This window comes from Syngnathoides biaculeatus, chromosome 15, assembly GCF_019802595.1.
Source record: "Syngnathoides biaculeatus isolate LvHL_M chromosome 15, ASM1980259v1, whole genome shotgun sequence".
Taxonomy (NCBI): Eukaryota; Metazoa; Chordata; class Actinopteri; order Syngnathiformes; family Syngnathidae; genus Syngnathoides; species Syngnathoides biaculeatus.
Window position 1 is genome coordinate 25807029 of NC_084654.1, and position 14898 is coordinate 25821926.

At 53.7% G+C, this 14898-nt stretch overlaps 1 protein-coding gene and 1 pseudogene across 4 annotated transcripts; both read right to left on the bottom strand.

The window, feature by feature from the left end:
* Positions 1-21: 21 nt before the first annotated feature.
* On the bottom strand, positions 22-3465 carry LOC133513528 (uncharacterized; annotated as a pseudogene).
* Positions 3466-3498: 33 nt separating this feature from the next.
* Positions 3499-14506, bottom strand: pi4kb (phosphatidylinositol 4-kinase, catalytic, beta). 4 transcript variants are annotated; one of them, XM_061843648.1, is made up of 13 exons: positions 14102-14506; positions 12055-12621; positions 11172-11531; positions 7511-7738; positions 6685-6912; positions 6514-6620; positions 5696-5800; positions 5496-5619; positions 5133-5398; positions 4388-4520; positions 3886-4314; positions 3834-3855; positions 3499-3703 (listed from the first exon to the last, which is right to left on the bottom strand). In XM_061843648.1, the coding sequence occupies exons 2-11, from the start codon at positions 12589-12591 to the stop codon at positions 3913-3915; spliced, it is 2490 nt and encodes an 829-aa protein (XP_061699632.1). In that variant the 5' UTR covers positions 12592-12621; positions 14102-14506; the 3' UTR covers positions 3499-3703; positions 3834-3855; positions 3886-3912. The 4 variants fall into 4 exon arrangements, with proteins under 4 accessions (XP_061699632.1, XP_061699631.1, XP_061699633.1 ...); XM_061843647.1 differs by having other exon boundaries at positions 3499-3855; XM_061843649.1 differs by having other exon boundaries at positions 3499-4094; positions 4194-4314; positions 14102-14503.
* Positions 14507-14898: the final 392 nt, after the last annotated feature.

Below are 14898 nucleotides of genomic sequence, written 5' to 3' on the forward strand. Positions count from 1 at the left end.
AACAAACGTGATGACCGTCAATGACAAAGAATTTCAATGGAAACGTCATCCATTTTTATTTCCATTTCAGGTGAGGGTTTGTCATCTTTGTGCGTTTGAGGAGCTCGCGAGATGACTTTCCGCGTTCAAATGAAAAGCAAAATTGGTTGACAGGCGGTCTGCCGGTCTGGGCCAATCGACGAAGGCGAGAACGCTGGCCGACGGCGCGAGAGTAGATTCCAAGCACAAGCAAGTCGGAGGTCAGAACAAGGGTTGGACTTCAGAGTAGAACAGGGTCAGAGTCACAGCAGAGTCCGAGTCCAGTGAAGGAGTAAAATGGAGTCAAGGCGACAACAAGCCTCTAATTTGTTCGGGCGCCTCGTTTTCCGACGCGAGTTTAAAAGTACAACCAAAACTAGTAGGATTGAAGGAAATGATTCAAGCGTGGCCGTTCCCTACAACGCACTCGGGTTTGGGCTTCAAACGCGGACAAGAAGAAGAAGGAAACTTCCGATTCTTTACTTTGGCTGGGCGGAGAAGAAGATGGCGCTCGTTTTTGACGCCCTGAAAGCGAGATGCTGAACGACATTCACAAAAGCAAAATACGCATTTTTTTAATTGAAATTCATTTACAAATGTTTCACAAAAAGTAGCCTGGCTCGGCGCTGACGGATGCAGGTTGAAAGCTTGGAAAATGGCACGACTTCGGCGGTAACTCCAGATGAAAAAGACACTGAGAGAGGGAGAGAGAGAGCGGTCGAGGGACCGAAAGGTGAGACCTTCTGAGGCGTGGGAGTGGGCAATAAAACCAATGACAATGACTGAAATGAATGAAAAGAAGGCACGGAAATAAACATTTGCAAAGTTTTTCCGTGTCATTTTTACAGCGTACCCGTGCGTACGGTAGGTAGGGCCCCGTAGCTCGGTGGTTCGGTAAACCGGGGGTTGCGCGTTCGTATCCGCTCCCCGAGAAGGGTCGCGTCAGGAAGGGCATCCGGTGGAAACATTGTGCCAAACGTATACGTGCGCGTCATCCGGGATGGGGAAAAAAAAGCTCCACGAAGCGGGTGGGTGGGTGGTTGGGTGCGGCCTATTGACCGGTGCACACTGTCGTCTGGAACGTACGCCACAATACTACAGTACTCAGGAGTACAACAGAATAGTCAAGGTAGGCCACAGTCAAAGTCAGAGCAGAGTCGGAGACTACAATGCAAATCAATCAAGTCGACTCGTTGGGTGGAATGTCGAGTCTGGGAAAGGCAGAGGTTTGGCAGGATACTTTCCCAAAAGTGGGGGACATTGGGCCCACGTCGCGGTACGTCACTCAGTCCCCGTCTGGTGATGTCAACCGTTACACCGCCAGCCGGGAAATTCACAAGTTTACTGGCCAATTCGGGACCTGGTGGGGTGGGGATGCGACCTACGCGGTCAACCGGTCGGTCCTCCTCCAAAACCTCGTCCGGAGTTCCACGGCCAACGCCAACCGCAGGACCTGACAGGAAGCGCGCGACGACGGCCGCGACGCCACCCGTGTCGCGTCGTAGCCGCCCCTGCTCACCACCAGGCAGACATCCATCCCCGCGACGGCCACGATGTTCTCGTGCAGCCAATCGCTGAGCTGCTCGCCGCAGCCCTTAGCACAGCCGAGCGTTAGCGCCGTTGGATTTAACTCACAAACTTGGAAAGAACTTTTGTCAACTAGCCGCGCGTGAGCGACGTCGAGGTCCGGCGAGCGCCAGGGCTTCAGTTCCGAGTCACGTCGGCGGGAGCGGAAACACGAGCAAGGCAGCACGCGTGTCACGCTCGTGTCGAACGTTTGGACGAAGGAATTGCGCAGCCAGTCGGAGGAGTCCGCGAGGCCGCAGCACAACCCCTGCGGCGGCCATCGCCAAACAACTGTTCATATGGTGGACAGAAATGAGTTTGGAAAATGCTGAAACAATTTAGCCAGCGGCAACCGACGGAGGTAAAAGAATCAAAGTCAAGAACTCGTTACACGTTGGCAATTGTTCATCTCTCCAGGCTGGGGATTTTCATCGGACTGTCCAGCCCGCAGAGTCCTTCTGACCGAGGAATGCGAAAACTAGAACGTGACCAACGTGGCGCTGCAGGTTGTCCAGAAGGCGGTCTCGGGTCCCGTTGCCGCGCTAAGAACGTATCATGCCACCCACCGCCGCATCCGCGTGCTTCTGAACCTGCTGGCAAAACGCGTTGCGGCAATTCGGCGCGGCGGTCGGACGCGACGGGGTTTCTGCTCACCTGGCCTTTCCCGATGAGCAGCAGCGCAGGAACAGGAACGGCACCCCCCCACGCACACTAAAGCGCCACACGTGACACTAAGTGACATACTCCTCCGGCCGCGCGTCCAGCCGGCTCTCGGACCGGGACACGTATCGGTCGGGTCTTGTGAGCGGCCAAAGATGACCCAAAAGTACGTAAAAAAAAAAAAAAAAAAAAAAACACCGCCAATTGTTGCCTCTAACCAGCAAAACATTACGGCTAGATAGCGCTAGCTTGCAAAGTGGGCATTTTCCACCCGTTTTGCACAAATGAAGCAAAAGTCGAATTTCCCTTTTCTCGGCGTCATATAATTCACATTTGGCTGACCTGTGCGGATCCTTCTCAGCTTTGAAGAAAGACGAAACGAGCTGGCACAAAAGCTTTGACTGGACGTCGATGGAAGCCCCTTCGCACCTGCAAAAGAATTAACGGCAGCCCGTTTCCGCCCGGCCGGCGCCAAACATTCAAGGGGATTTGTTTTTTTCCTCCCTGTACGCCCTCAGCTGGTCGCCAGCCAATCGCGGGGCAGACGGAGACAGACAACAGTCGCGCCGACGGGGCAATTTAGAGTGCATGTTTTTGGGAGGTGGGAGGAAATTAACGTTGCATATAATCAAGAAAAAACATCACACTGGCAAGGATAAGTATGACGCAGGGCCTTTGCTGTGACACTCAGATGTTTACCTCGGTGCTGTCCGTTCCTCCTGACGGTCCTCCGGATGGATTTGATGCTACCTTTGGGCGTTTCCGTCATCAAGCGCTGTCAACGTCTGCCGCTCAGTACGCCGAGCGTTTTTGCCGACGTTCCAAAATATGTTTGCACAACTGCTTTGGTTTCCTCCCTTGCACAGTTCTCCAGTTTTGACAGCAGAAGCCCTTTTCCCAGGTGAAACCCACAACAAAAAGCGAGCGCTCGGGCAAAACCTGAGCAAGTCGAAAGCTTCCAATACTTTTGCTCACTCGAAAAGCGGGTGGCTTCAAACAAAAACTCGTTCAACACCTCGACGTGTAAAGACCATGGAATCAAAGATGGAAATCAGATTTTCGGGTTTTTTTTTTTTTTTTTAATATGAAACCCAAATCCGTCCAGTATACAACAAAATCACAGGAATTGACCTTGCTGTTGCAATAACTTGGCCCCTCCCCCCCGGTCTTCCCAACTGCAAAGCAACAACGACTATTTGTGGAACTGGAACTGACCTTCATGCCCAGGATTTTTTTTTTTTTTTTTTTTGGGGGGGGGGGGAGGGGAGGGGGCCTGACGGGAATCAGTTTCCAGATTATTCTCCTCGTTTTGCAGGCAGAGACCGTTTCAAGCGGAACCTCCCGTCAGACCTTTATTTTGGTGGGTCCACGTTTCGAAAGGCCGCTGAATTGTCACCTGACTTCATTTGACATCTGCCGGTATCGAGCGGGCGTGTCCTATTAGTGGCGACGGGTCGCGCTGAACAAAAACAAAACGGGAGAAGTGAACAAAGAACGAGGACGCCGAAACTCACTAAACAAGTCGGGAATGTTACACGGAACGTTTCTCTTGGGAACGCCGTCCGACACGCCGATGGGGGGAAAAAAACCTGAGAATGCAAACCGTGACCATCGTCACGGTTTGCATCGTCGTCGTCGTCGTCGTCCTGCCGGAATGTGCTTTTCACGTCACATGATGCCGTTGGTGAAGTACTGGAATCCGTCGTAGAGTTTGGTGGTGAGCGAGCGCATGGAGCCGACCACCATCTGCTCCACCAGAACCTGCAGCTGCTCCTCGGTCAGGCTCATGTGGAAGCGTTCCTTCAGGCCTCGCATGGTGCTGGAACCGTGAAAGCAAGGCAGCTGCGAGCCTGTCGCGCGGGCGCGCGCGCGCACACACACACACACGTAGCGTCGGCCCACGGAGCTCGCGGGACACGTTAGCGTTAGCGCACTCGGCGTGTGCCCACCTTGTTGCATGATCTCCACGATCTGAAGCACACGATCCATGTGCTTCCTTGCGGCGATCAGGCCCTGAAGCATCAACATCTTGTAGTAGTTGAACATGTCACCATCGGGACCGCCCATCACCTGACGCCCGCGCACACAGAGAATGAGGACGCGCCCCGGGCAGCCGTCGGCGCCCGCGAGGACGAGAAAACACCTCGACAAACTCCGCCGTCAGTTTGAAGGCCGACGTCTCAAAGCCCAAGTTCTTGGGGGAGCTGGACAGGATGAAGCCGAAGTCGATGTGGATGATGTGTCCGCGAGCGTCCAGCAGGATGTTGCCGTTGTGCCTGAGGAGGGGGAGGGGAGGGGGTGGGGCAACGCAACCGAGACCTTTCAGGGGACGCCCTGTCGCGCCTCACCAATGGCCTGACAATCAAAAAGGGAGCCCCCGACGACTGCAGTTCAAGGTGGGCGCACGAGCCAAGATTTGTGGAATTGATTCATCAAATTAGCAGAGAAAGGTTTGACAAAACCTCGCCTTGCGTCGGTCGGTGCCCCGCGACTGACTGGCGACCAGTTCGGGGCCTCGCCTGAAGTTAGTCCCGCGACCCTCGCGAGGTATCAGCGGCTTGGAAAATGGACGCTTTTCCCCAATTCTTTTTATCAGCTGCTTACGATCATTTACTCAGGAAACAAACGACGGCCACCTTTTGGAAAGTGACACCAAATTCTGGGCTACGTGACAAGGAAGCCTTTTTTCAAACCAGACTAAACTGACAACTGCTCAGGATTCGTCCGCGAGGTGACAAAGTTGGGAAGATTGTCAATGGTTGTCTTCCAGTGGTCACGGAGGACCCCGGAAACGGGAAAACGATTTGTTAAAAGGTGAAATTCGGGTTCCGACTAATCTGGTTTCGGTAGGAAGCGGAGCGGACGGCGTCAGTCGGCCGCTCACTGACCTGTCCTTGACCTGCAGCAGGTAGCAGATGAGGCTGTAGCCGGCGCAGCTCTGCACAAAGTTGCGCTGGGCCGACAGGAAGGCTTCGGTGGTGGGCGTGCCGTGCTCCTGCAGGAAGTAGTCCAGCAGAGACAGCTGGCTGTGCTTCTTCACCTGATGCAGCGACACGGCGTTCACCACCGGCTCGATCATGCCGCTGTCCGAGGACAGGACCAGGATCTTGTAGGGCTTGATCCACAGCGGAACCCGCTCCGCCTCCCAGATGGACTGCGCGCCGGCCGGACAAAGGGAGAGGCAGGCCGTGAAGCCGCGGGGGCGGGGGCGGGGGCGCCGGCCCGGGACGCGCCCGCCCACGCCGTCTTACCTTCAGTTGGCGCAGCACTTGGAAGGCCAGCAGCTCCTGACGGAGGTCGTCGCCACATTTGACGATGACGGACAGCAGGCGCCACGTGGGCATGTGGCCGTAAGGGGAGCCTTCCCGGATCCTCCTGAAGAAGACCACCCAGGTCACGGGAACGCGCCGCCGCGGCGGCGGCGGCGGAAGCCCGAGCGACCGACGCCTACCGGACTTTCTCCTCCCACGGCTCCTTGAGGGCCACGGCCGACGGGTCCTCGGGGTCCCGTTTGAAAGCTGTGGGGGTCTGCGCCAGCTGCTCCGACAGACGCCGCCTGCGTGCGCACGCGCGTTACGTTAAGACGGACGCGGCGACATCTCCGGCGGGACTTTGACAACACGCGCAAACGGGTAGACGGTGCCGGGAACCGTTCAAGATCCCACACGACCACCAGAAGGCCATTTCTCATTTCGTGTGCAAAAATTGGTCCGGTCCGTGTCAAAATTTGTGCCTCCAGGTTTTTAAGAGACACACATGAGCACATTTGTTGCAGATGCGCTGCCGGGCCGTTGGAAAACTTTGCCCTTCTCCAAGTTCTTTTTAAAACACAATTAGATGTGTAACGTACACGGTAGTGTGTGGAAAAAAAAAAAAAAAAAAAATTCTTATTTATTGCCAGCCGTGAATCGCAACCTCAGGAAAGGCCGATTTTGCAGTCTCAAATTCTGAACAGGATTTCTACCGTGGACTCAGTACCAACGGGCTCGAACTCCAGTCCTCATAAATGAGAATAAAATGCAGTTGTGTCAAGTACTTGATGGAAGAAAATGGATTCGACAGCAATTTGACTGTGTCGGCCCGAAATTTGGATGGTGTAGTGAAAGCAAAGTGGCATTCAGACCTTCTAAACGGCAAATGCAATGTTTCCAGTTGCCTTTGACTCGAGTTGAAACAAATGCCACGCCATGCCATGCCATGCGCTGCTATCGCGACACACATTTTATTGCAGTAATCTGACACGTGACGAGACGGAAGCCGAGCACCGACCTGATGTCTCCCGCCGCGATGAAGACTGGTTCTTTGCTCTCCAGGCTACTGACGCTGTCCACGGAGAACTGACTGATGTTGTCGCAGCTCGCGTGGACTTCCGGAAGCTGCCGGAATAGAGAGAAACCCGTCGAGATCTTTTCGGCGGGATCAAACCCGGCGACCGCTCACCTCCACTTGCAGCTCGCCGATGTCGTCCACCGACCAGGCCTCGTCGTCGTTGTCGTAGTTGGGCACCGTGGAGAAGCTTCCGGCGCGCTGCTCCGTGGTCATGCCGCAGTCGGGGAGGTGCTCCACGGAGCGCGTGCTCCTGATGCGGTTCTCGGGGATTCGCGTCGGCACGCTGGACGTCTCGAAGTTGTCCACCTCTAAAACCTCCACGTAGATGAGGTAGGGCGCCTGCGGGGGTCCGAGCGCCCGCCGGGCGACGCACTTTAGGCCCGACTTAAAAGCGAAAACTAGGGCACCGTTAAGCCCGCGCGTCAGGAACCAGCTCTGCCCTGAAGACCGCAAACTCCAGAAAAGGGTTGCAGTAGACCACAAGATGGATTCTTGGGAATATTCGATTTGTTGAACACAAGTATACACCGTAGACGAACGCGTCGTTTCAATAGACTCATTGCTCCCTTATTGGACCGGATCGGCCCCCGAAATCCTGATCGTGCAAAACCTACAAATTGAGGACAGTACCGTGGCTTTTATTGGCCATTTCTGAACTTGAAGTTACTTCATTCCTGTTATGACATAATCAGTAAGATTGCTCTGCTGCTGAATAACGTCTTAGATAATTGTACGTGCCTTTCAAAACGTAATAGCAGACCGACTCTCGGCGCCGATGTTGCCTTTGCATGTCAGTAGAGGAACCCCAAAAGACCAGCGCAACAGCCCGACGGCAAAGGTTCAACGGCGAAAGACGGCCGCGAGGGCGCGCCAGCGAGAGTAGCGGGCGGGCGGGCGGCCAGGCAGGCAGGCAGGCAGGCAGGCAGGCAGGCCTCACCTTGTCTTTGGAGTTGAGCACCACGGCCTGGGTGTGCGGCACGCGCACCACGTGGTGCTCGAAGGCGGCGGTGGGCAGCCAGACGCGGGCGGGCAACTTGTGGTTGAGCAGCGACAGCTCGGAGATGAGGCGCTGCGTCTTCTGCTCTTTGGTGGGCAGCGTCGCCAAACGTTTGCCGATGCCCATCAGAGACTTGATGAACTCTCGCTGCGGCGCCAGGCGCAGCGGCTGCGGGCAGAGCCGTCACACGTGATTTTGTTAGGCTTCACCGTGACACGCAAAAGCCCGACTCTCAATGTTAGGTCGGCCGGAACTCGGAACCTCTAAACTTGATATTTACAGCTGCTGAGACGGTTCTACGCTGCGGTCACCTAAAGGGTCCTGTGCACCTCCATCACGGTCTGATTTTGGGGCCGCCACGATAAAGGACAAACTCAGACTGCAACGAACAATCAAGACAGCGGCACCCCTCCACCCGCCCTTGAAGACTAGGATCAGAGAGGGCAGGATCCTTTTGGGCCCTCTGCCTCCTGGCCAGCGGCTCACCCGGGTCCTTCCGTCGGGTAGGCGCTACCGATCAACGCGGGCATTTTTTTTTTTTTTTCCCCAAGCTGACAATGAAATGGATAAATTCTTGATCAGCGAACCTACAATTTTCTGTCACATCCTGCAGGTCCAGTCGGTATTAGTAACGTATTGGGCAGGCGATCGCACGACTCGTCGCTCCCTTTGCGCAACTGCCCTTGCGCTGGTCTAGAACGGGAAGTGGGACCAGATAAAGCTCAAGATAATGTGGAGTTTTGACACATCCTAACTGCTGGAAATGAAGGAATCCTTCCTATTACTCGAATGTCTATCGTTCGCCCTTCTTGGTGGTTTCGTACCAGGACGGCACCGACTTTCCTTGTGAGCTTTTACACACTTCCACACCATTAAAGCCGATTGTGATTTTCCAAAAATGACAGCCTCAGTCTGCTCAGAATGGAGGCTGCAACTTGTGTACCTGCTAGAAAGCTCCTAAAATATCCAGGAAAAAAACTTTTGTACGGAAGGCATGAATGCTTGGGAACGTGGCAACTCAGTTCAAAATCTTTCACTCAGTCCGTATTCCTGAATCACCTGAATTAAAGGCTGGGCCACAAAATACTGGGGAAAATGTATGGTATGGATTTCAGGGTCACCCAACTCATTCGTTAGCGCCCCCTGTTGGAAAGTTGGAAAAAATTTAACTCCGACACCAGTTTGATCAGTAACATCAACAGGACAAGTCTCAAAGTCCCATGCGCCAAAATGAACTCAGCGTGAACCCCAACACCAGTTTCAATCATCAACGCCACGGCCCGTCAAAACGCAAACTTTTTGTCCTCTGCAACCGAGGCGGGGGGAGCACAGCGCCACCGTTTGAGGAGTTTAAGGGGCCCGCTCGACGCCGCTTTCATTTTGTCCGAGTACGCTTGGGAGTTCAAACTGTTCGGCGACCGTGAATGAAAAGGTCGCTTGTCCCTTCCATCTCAAGCGAACGCAAAAAGGCTTTGCCCACAAAACACAAGAAAGAAAGAAATAAGCTGCTTTCACGGTTTTGCGGAGCCCTCCCGCTCGCGGCAGCAAAAAGCCGCTTCCTTGACGATGGCGCAGTCGCATTTCTCCGTCATAGAAACGGAACACAAAAGGAAACAAACGAGCATTCGCACTCGCAATCACACCTACAGGAAATTTAAGAGTCCTCAAAGAATTTGGGATGAGGGAGGAAAGCGGAGAAAAGCCACGCAAGGACGGGGGAGAACGTCGGTGGAATTTGAAGCCCGGTCCTCAGAACTGTGAGGCAGATGTGCTAACCAGTCGGTCAATGTGCCCCCGAGACAATTTCAAGTAAGAAAAATGTAAAAAAAAAAAAAAAAAAAAAAAAGGGTTATTTCAAGCCTCCAATGGAGCCACGACTAAAAGAAAAAGAATTCTTGTGCGGGGCCACTGTTTGGCCTGACCAGCACATTGCACGTTCCTTCATTGAGCCACGAAAACAAATTGAGTCATCAAGACCCACGAGCGGTTAGCACAGCAACGTCACAGGTGTGAGGTTGCAGGTTCCAATCCGGCCTCCCCTGTGGAGTTAGCAAGTTGTACTTTTCCCCGGCCACTCCAGTTTCCAAAACCTTCCCCGTATGCTGCAATGAATGGAAGCGCAAACGGTTGCACCCTACGATTGGCTAGCGAGACGTTCGGGGCGGACCCCGCCTCTCGCTCGGAGTCAGACGAGCCGGGCGCCAGGACACCCCCAGTAGGAAGAAAGGTCACGAGAACAACCGGCCCACCAGAACAGAAGAAGAAGAACCGCCCCGCAACCACAAGAAAGGTCAGCTCATTGATTTCCCACAACGCAGCGCACACGGGGTCAAGTTGCTCAACTTACGGCAGCGTTGACAGCGTCAACCACGTCCAAGTTGGAATCTTCCTGAGGGTGAGAGGTCAAAGATCAGAGGAAGGTGTCGTCGCGAGCCCCGCCCCCTGCGTTTTGTTTTCTCCTTTGCTGATAACGTGAATGTGAAGTCAACTCCTCACTTTTACTTTTCGGAGCGTCTTGAAGACTTTCTCGGCGACCTCCAACCCATCGCCACAGAAGACACACGCCAAACATGTACCGCACCTCGACGTGCGTGATCGTCTTCCATATAATCCTGAACGTTGCTTCGACCATGCGCAATTTTACATTCGAGAGTATTTGGAAAAGGGAACACCCAAACGGAGGACGTGCCAGAAAGTCCTCATCCTCACCGGAATCCCCTCGGAAGAGCTGGACAAAGGGAAGTCTTGGCGTCCCCGCTGAAGCTACTGACGGTCACTCGCATTTGAAAAATCTACGGGTGTGCACGGTCATGCCCGCAGGTGTAAAGTTATGGGTGTGCTCCACCGGTCGTGCCCGCAGATATAAAGCTGCGAGTGCGATTAGGGATTGAATTTCAAGACCTTCAAATAATCGCCGCGACTGCCGTAAATGGGAGGCCGGCCTGTTCGAACGCGGGCTCGACGTATTGGCCACACCTGACTCAAGCCACGAGCTGGAGGATAGTTTAGCGTCTTTTCTTTTTTTGGGCACGCCGTCACACGATCGACCAAAACTGCCTGGCGATCGACGCATTGAGCACCCCTGGTGCAACTGAATTTCCTTTGGCGAGGCTCGTGACGTTGAGGACTTTCGACGCAAATGCGCCGGCAGTACGCGAAGCAGCTCGAAAGACGCACTTTCGGCATCACTTCCGTACATGCTCAGCATGCTTAAATTGCATTTCCTGTTTCCGGGTGAATACTGATTGTTTAGGAGCAGGCTTGTTTACTTAACAAGGTCTATGAAGTAAACACGGAAACTAATGTCAAGACTAAACAAAATAAGCGACGTCTTTCAATAACTACTCGTAACAAATTTTACGCAAGTGATTTTTCGTGCTCGACTGTGCAGATTTGCGAGTGCGAACGCGCTCGTCAAATGTGAGTGACTGTGAGGCCCCCCCCCGCAACCCGGCAGAAGATAAAAAAAAAAAAAAATAAATAATCAGTCCATCCAAAAAAAAGCATTTGTACTACTACTTAGGGCAACAGGCTTTCGACGTCGTGCTGGATGACCTCAGCGATTTGTCAATTTTGTCGCCGACGCGAACGGCGCAATTACCTCGTCGTGGCCGCTCTCCACCTTGGGGTTGCTGGCCGTCCTCTTCAGGTTGCTGCTGAGGCTGACGGCGGCGGCGGCGTCCGACTTGGAGCGCTGGTGAGTGCGTTTGGAGGGCGAGAGGCCGTGCTCGGCACCCGGCGGTGCGGGACCGGGGGGCGAAGCGGCGCAGAACGGCGTCAGCGTCAGCGCGTCCCGACGGACCCGGGCGGCGGCCGGCTTGAGTTGGTCGGAGAGGATGAGCTTGCGCAGCTTGGCGCCTCGAGAGTGGCGCTGTGTGGAAATGTGCATGTCCGACGAGTACGCCGCCAGCAGCCACGCGCACTGAAGACTGAACGAGATGCTCTGCCTGCAGCGATGCACCTGAAGGAAACACACGCGCAAGCGGCGCTAGTGCACGGGCATCCGCAAAATGTCAGGAAAACAAAAACCTAGTTGGGCTTAGTTTGTTGCTTTAAGGGGTGTGGCCAGGTGGGTGACATCAGGAGCTGCGATCGGTTATTTGCGCGTGAGCGTCTGCGCACGTGTCGTCGCATAAAGGAGCTCCTGACCAAAAGCTTTTCATTTTCTATTTTTGTGTTTGGCTAAACAGCGACTGTGGCCCCCTTGCCCACGTGCCATTGACTGACACGAAGCCAGGGGAAAAAATGACTAACCAATAGCTCGGAACTTGAAAAACGACATTGGATAACTCCATCATCAAGGAAACTCGGCACTGCATGTAGCAAGCTAGTATTTAAAAAAAAAAAAAACAAAAAAGTCCTTAAATGACAGTCCATCAAAGTCTGAAATCCAGTTAGGGGACTTCCGAGCTAAAGACGGCGTCAAGTTGTCATGTTACTGCAGTACAGAAATGTACACGTGCGTGCGCTGGCGTTTTACCCACCACGTAAGGTTTGATGGCGTCGCCCACGTGCTCGTCCATGTGTACGTACATGTTGAGGAGCTGCGGCAAGAAGAAGTCGACTTCGTCGTGCGGGAAGCTGAAGAGCCGGTTGCCGATGTAGGCCTGCACGCCGGGCTCCTTGGAGTTGTGCAGATAGGAGATCGCCATGGAAACGTCAAACAGTTTGGACTCAAAGAGGCGCAGGAGCCACGACTGCTTGGACGCCGGGTTGGGGCGCTGGCGCCGGCGAGGGCCCTTCGCCGAGCCGTCCTCTTCCTTGTCCGGCTTCGCCGCGGCGCGGGCCCCCGGGGACGGCCCGTCGCCGTCGGGGGCGGGGTCGGCGTGTCTCAGCTTGAGCTTGTGGAGGACCTCCCGACACGCCCTCTCCGCCGCCGCCGAGTCGATCAGCAGCCCCGCCCCGTCGCCCGCCGCCTCGCTGATGACGCCCAGCGGGGGCGTGGCCGAGGACGGCGTAGAGGGGGAGGAGCGCAAAGAGAGGGCGGGGCTGTCGGAGAGCTCCGCCTTCGTTTCCTCCATGGAGAGGCCGAGAGGCTCCACCCGCCTCCGCTGCAGCGCACACAAGAACGCACAGTGTCGTTACCTCCGCCTGGAAAACTTCAAAACCGCTCAGTAAACCATTACAAAGAGTCGCAAGCAGGGAAAGGACACGTTTTATTCCTGCCCGCTGCAAATGGAGAACCACGCCCCTGACAGGTTTATTACGTGGTGATAAAAAGGGAGGGTCCGGCAGGAAATCGGAAGCGCAACTTTGGTTTTACGCCAAATTAAATGATTTCACCCACTCCGAAATGGACAGAACGGCAAGCGTTAACGCTGCCACGAGCTTGGTCGGTTACAAATGCCGCGTTGCCCGCTTGCGAGCCGCACCGTGTGAAAAGTATGCGAGCGTACCTCGCGCAAGCCTGACCACTAACAGACGTTTTCTCCCATTTTGTCCTCGTAAAACAGTCGGCGCAATCCACTCTTGTCGTGTCGTCGTCGCGACTTTACGAGATAAAAGCCCAACGACCGTAAAAAAGGGATGCGGTGGAATCAGAATACTAGATTTGATTGCAGTAAGTAGTCATAAAAGATGCCTTGCCTCCCCTACGTTGTCCGCTTTGATTTTGAATAACTTTATTGGCCGCCAGATGTGAAAAGACGCACAAAGCTAAAACTAAAGCAGCTTTTACATTCAAATACACTGTGCACAATGACGACGCGGAGTAAATGTCTTTTGCTGAACCGATCAATCACGTCATTGATCGGCTTGGCGTTAAAGCTGATCGGTATAAAAATGCCGATCAGGCCCGATAAAATGTGTGTAAAGTCCAATTTCCACCGTTGATGCCATCTACCCTTCACAACTAAATCTTTAAGAGAGGGGAAAGACAAAAAGTGATTGAATGCAGTCTCAGAACTCCAACTCGAATGCGAACCCGTTGAAAAAGGTTTTTCAATGGGAGTCAGCAGCCACCATAAAGTTCGGCCCAATGGAACGGCTGCACTTTATCTGAGCTTCGTCGGTAGCAGGCCACGTGATGTTATCCCAGTTCTCCTCGACCGACGAGAGGAAGAGGAAAAAAAAAAAAAAAAAGTATTTGTCAAGTTTAGAGGTCGTTTTAAGGGTGGGAACTTTGGAATGAATTCATCCTGGTCTCATTCTTTTGGCCAAGCATTTGCGGAGGGGTTTTCTATTCTTGCCAACATCCAAACAACTCACTCAGCGGTCGCCTGAGTGGACGTCAACAACAGCAGACAGCTAACATTAGCGCACAGTCTCGGAATTAGCATTGAACCCCAAAGTCTCTGAGAGCGACCGGTAGTTAGCGCAAGTCCTCCTTTTTTGGTTTGGTTTTGTTTTGTTTTGTTTCATGGGACGTGTCGCAAGCGTGCGGCATAGCAGCCCCGTGGCCGGGCGGCCGGTTCCGAGATGCCTTTTCAGCTCGGCTAGCATTAGCCAACTGTTGCGACGTCGGCCGAGGAAATGGCGGCGCTCGACGCGCAGCTAATGTGCCGCTGTCAGCGCTGTGACGTCTTCACGTACCTTGTTCGACTTCAGCGGCTGCCAATTGTGTCGTCAAGTCAACTTTGTTTGTCCATCGACGCTGTCGACGAGCCGACGCCGCACTGGGCGATGGCTATTGATCACTAGGGGGCGACACGCACATTTATGCGCCTCGTCGCCGGCACGCTCGCGCGCGTACATCGCCGCCATATTGGTCCGGTTCACATTTTTCCTGTCGAAAGATTTCTACGCCTCTCGAATGAAGGTGTCACAAAGTACGCAGTCATACATCAACCGGCTAATACCAACAAAAGCGAGTTTTACGAGTGTGGAAATGCGGGGTTTCGAACACATTTTTCCAAGAATGTCTCCATACAGTAGTCGCTCAGATGGAAAGGTGGCCTCCGAACGTTGAATTCGTCGGTGAACTGCGCCAAGCGTGACACGCACTGGATAACAAAGGTGGGTGGGAGAGCCAAAAATTCAAGTAGGAGGAAATGCAACATGACACTCAAGTACAAGTCAAAAGGAGTCCTCCAAAGAATTGAGGACTTTTCTGCAGAAAAAAAAAACAAAACTCATAGACACCAAGAAAATGCTGAGTAACGTTTTAAAATTAGCATATGAACATGAAATGGAAAAAAACTGACGGACTCAAATTATACTTTCTTGAATGACTTGTGCATTTTCGTTCAATCTTGCCGTTTTATGGGGCTGCGAGGGAAGGACGGGACAAGACAAGACACGAGAAGAAGAGTCCAGGATGTGGGTCGTGACCCCGGCTGTAGAACTCAAGTGTGGTGCTTGGACTGACCAAGTGAATTGTAAAAGTCTCT

Coding starts and splice junctions, on each gene's coding strand:
- pi4kb (XM_061843648.1), bottom strand. CDS start 12,591: ATGGAGGAAACGAAGGCGGAGCTCTCCGACAGCCCCGCCCTCTCTTTG. Junction 11,532..12,054: donor ACGCCATCAAACCTTACGTG/GTGGGTAAAACG, acceptor TGTTTCCTTCAG/GTGCATCGCTGCAGGCAGAG. Junction 7,739..11,171: donor TGGAGAGCGGCCACGACGAG/GTAATTGCGCCG, acceptor CTCTGCCCGCAG/CCGCTGCGCCTGGCGCCGCA.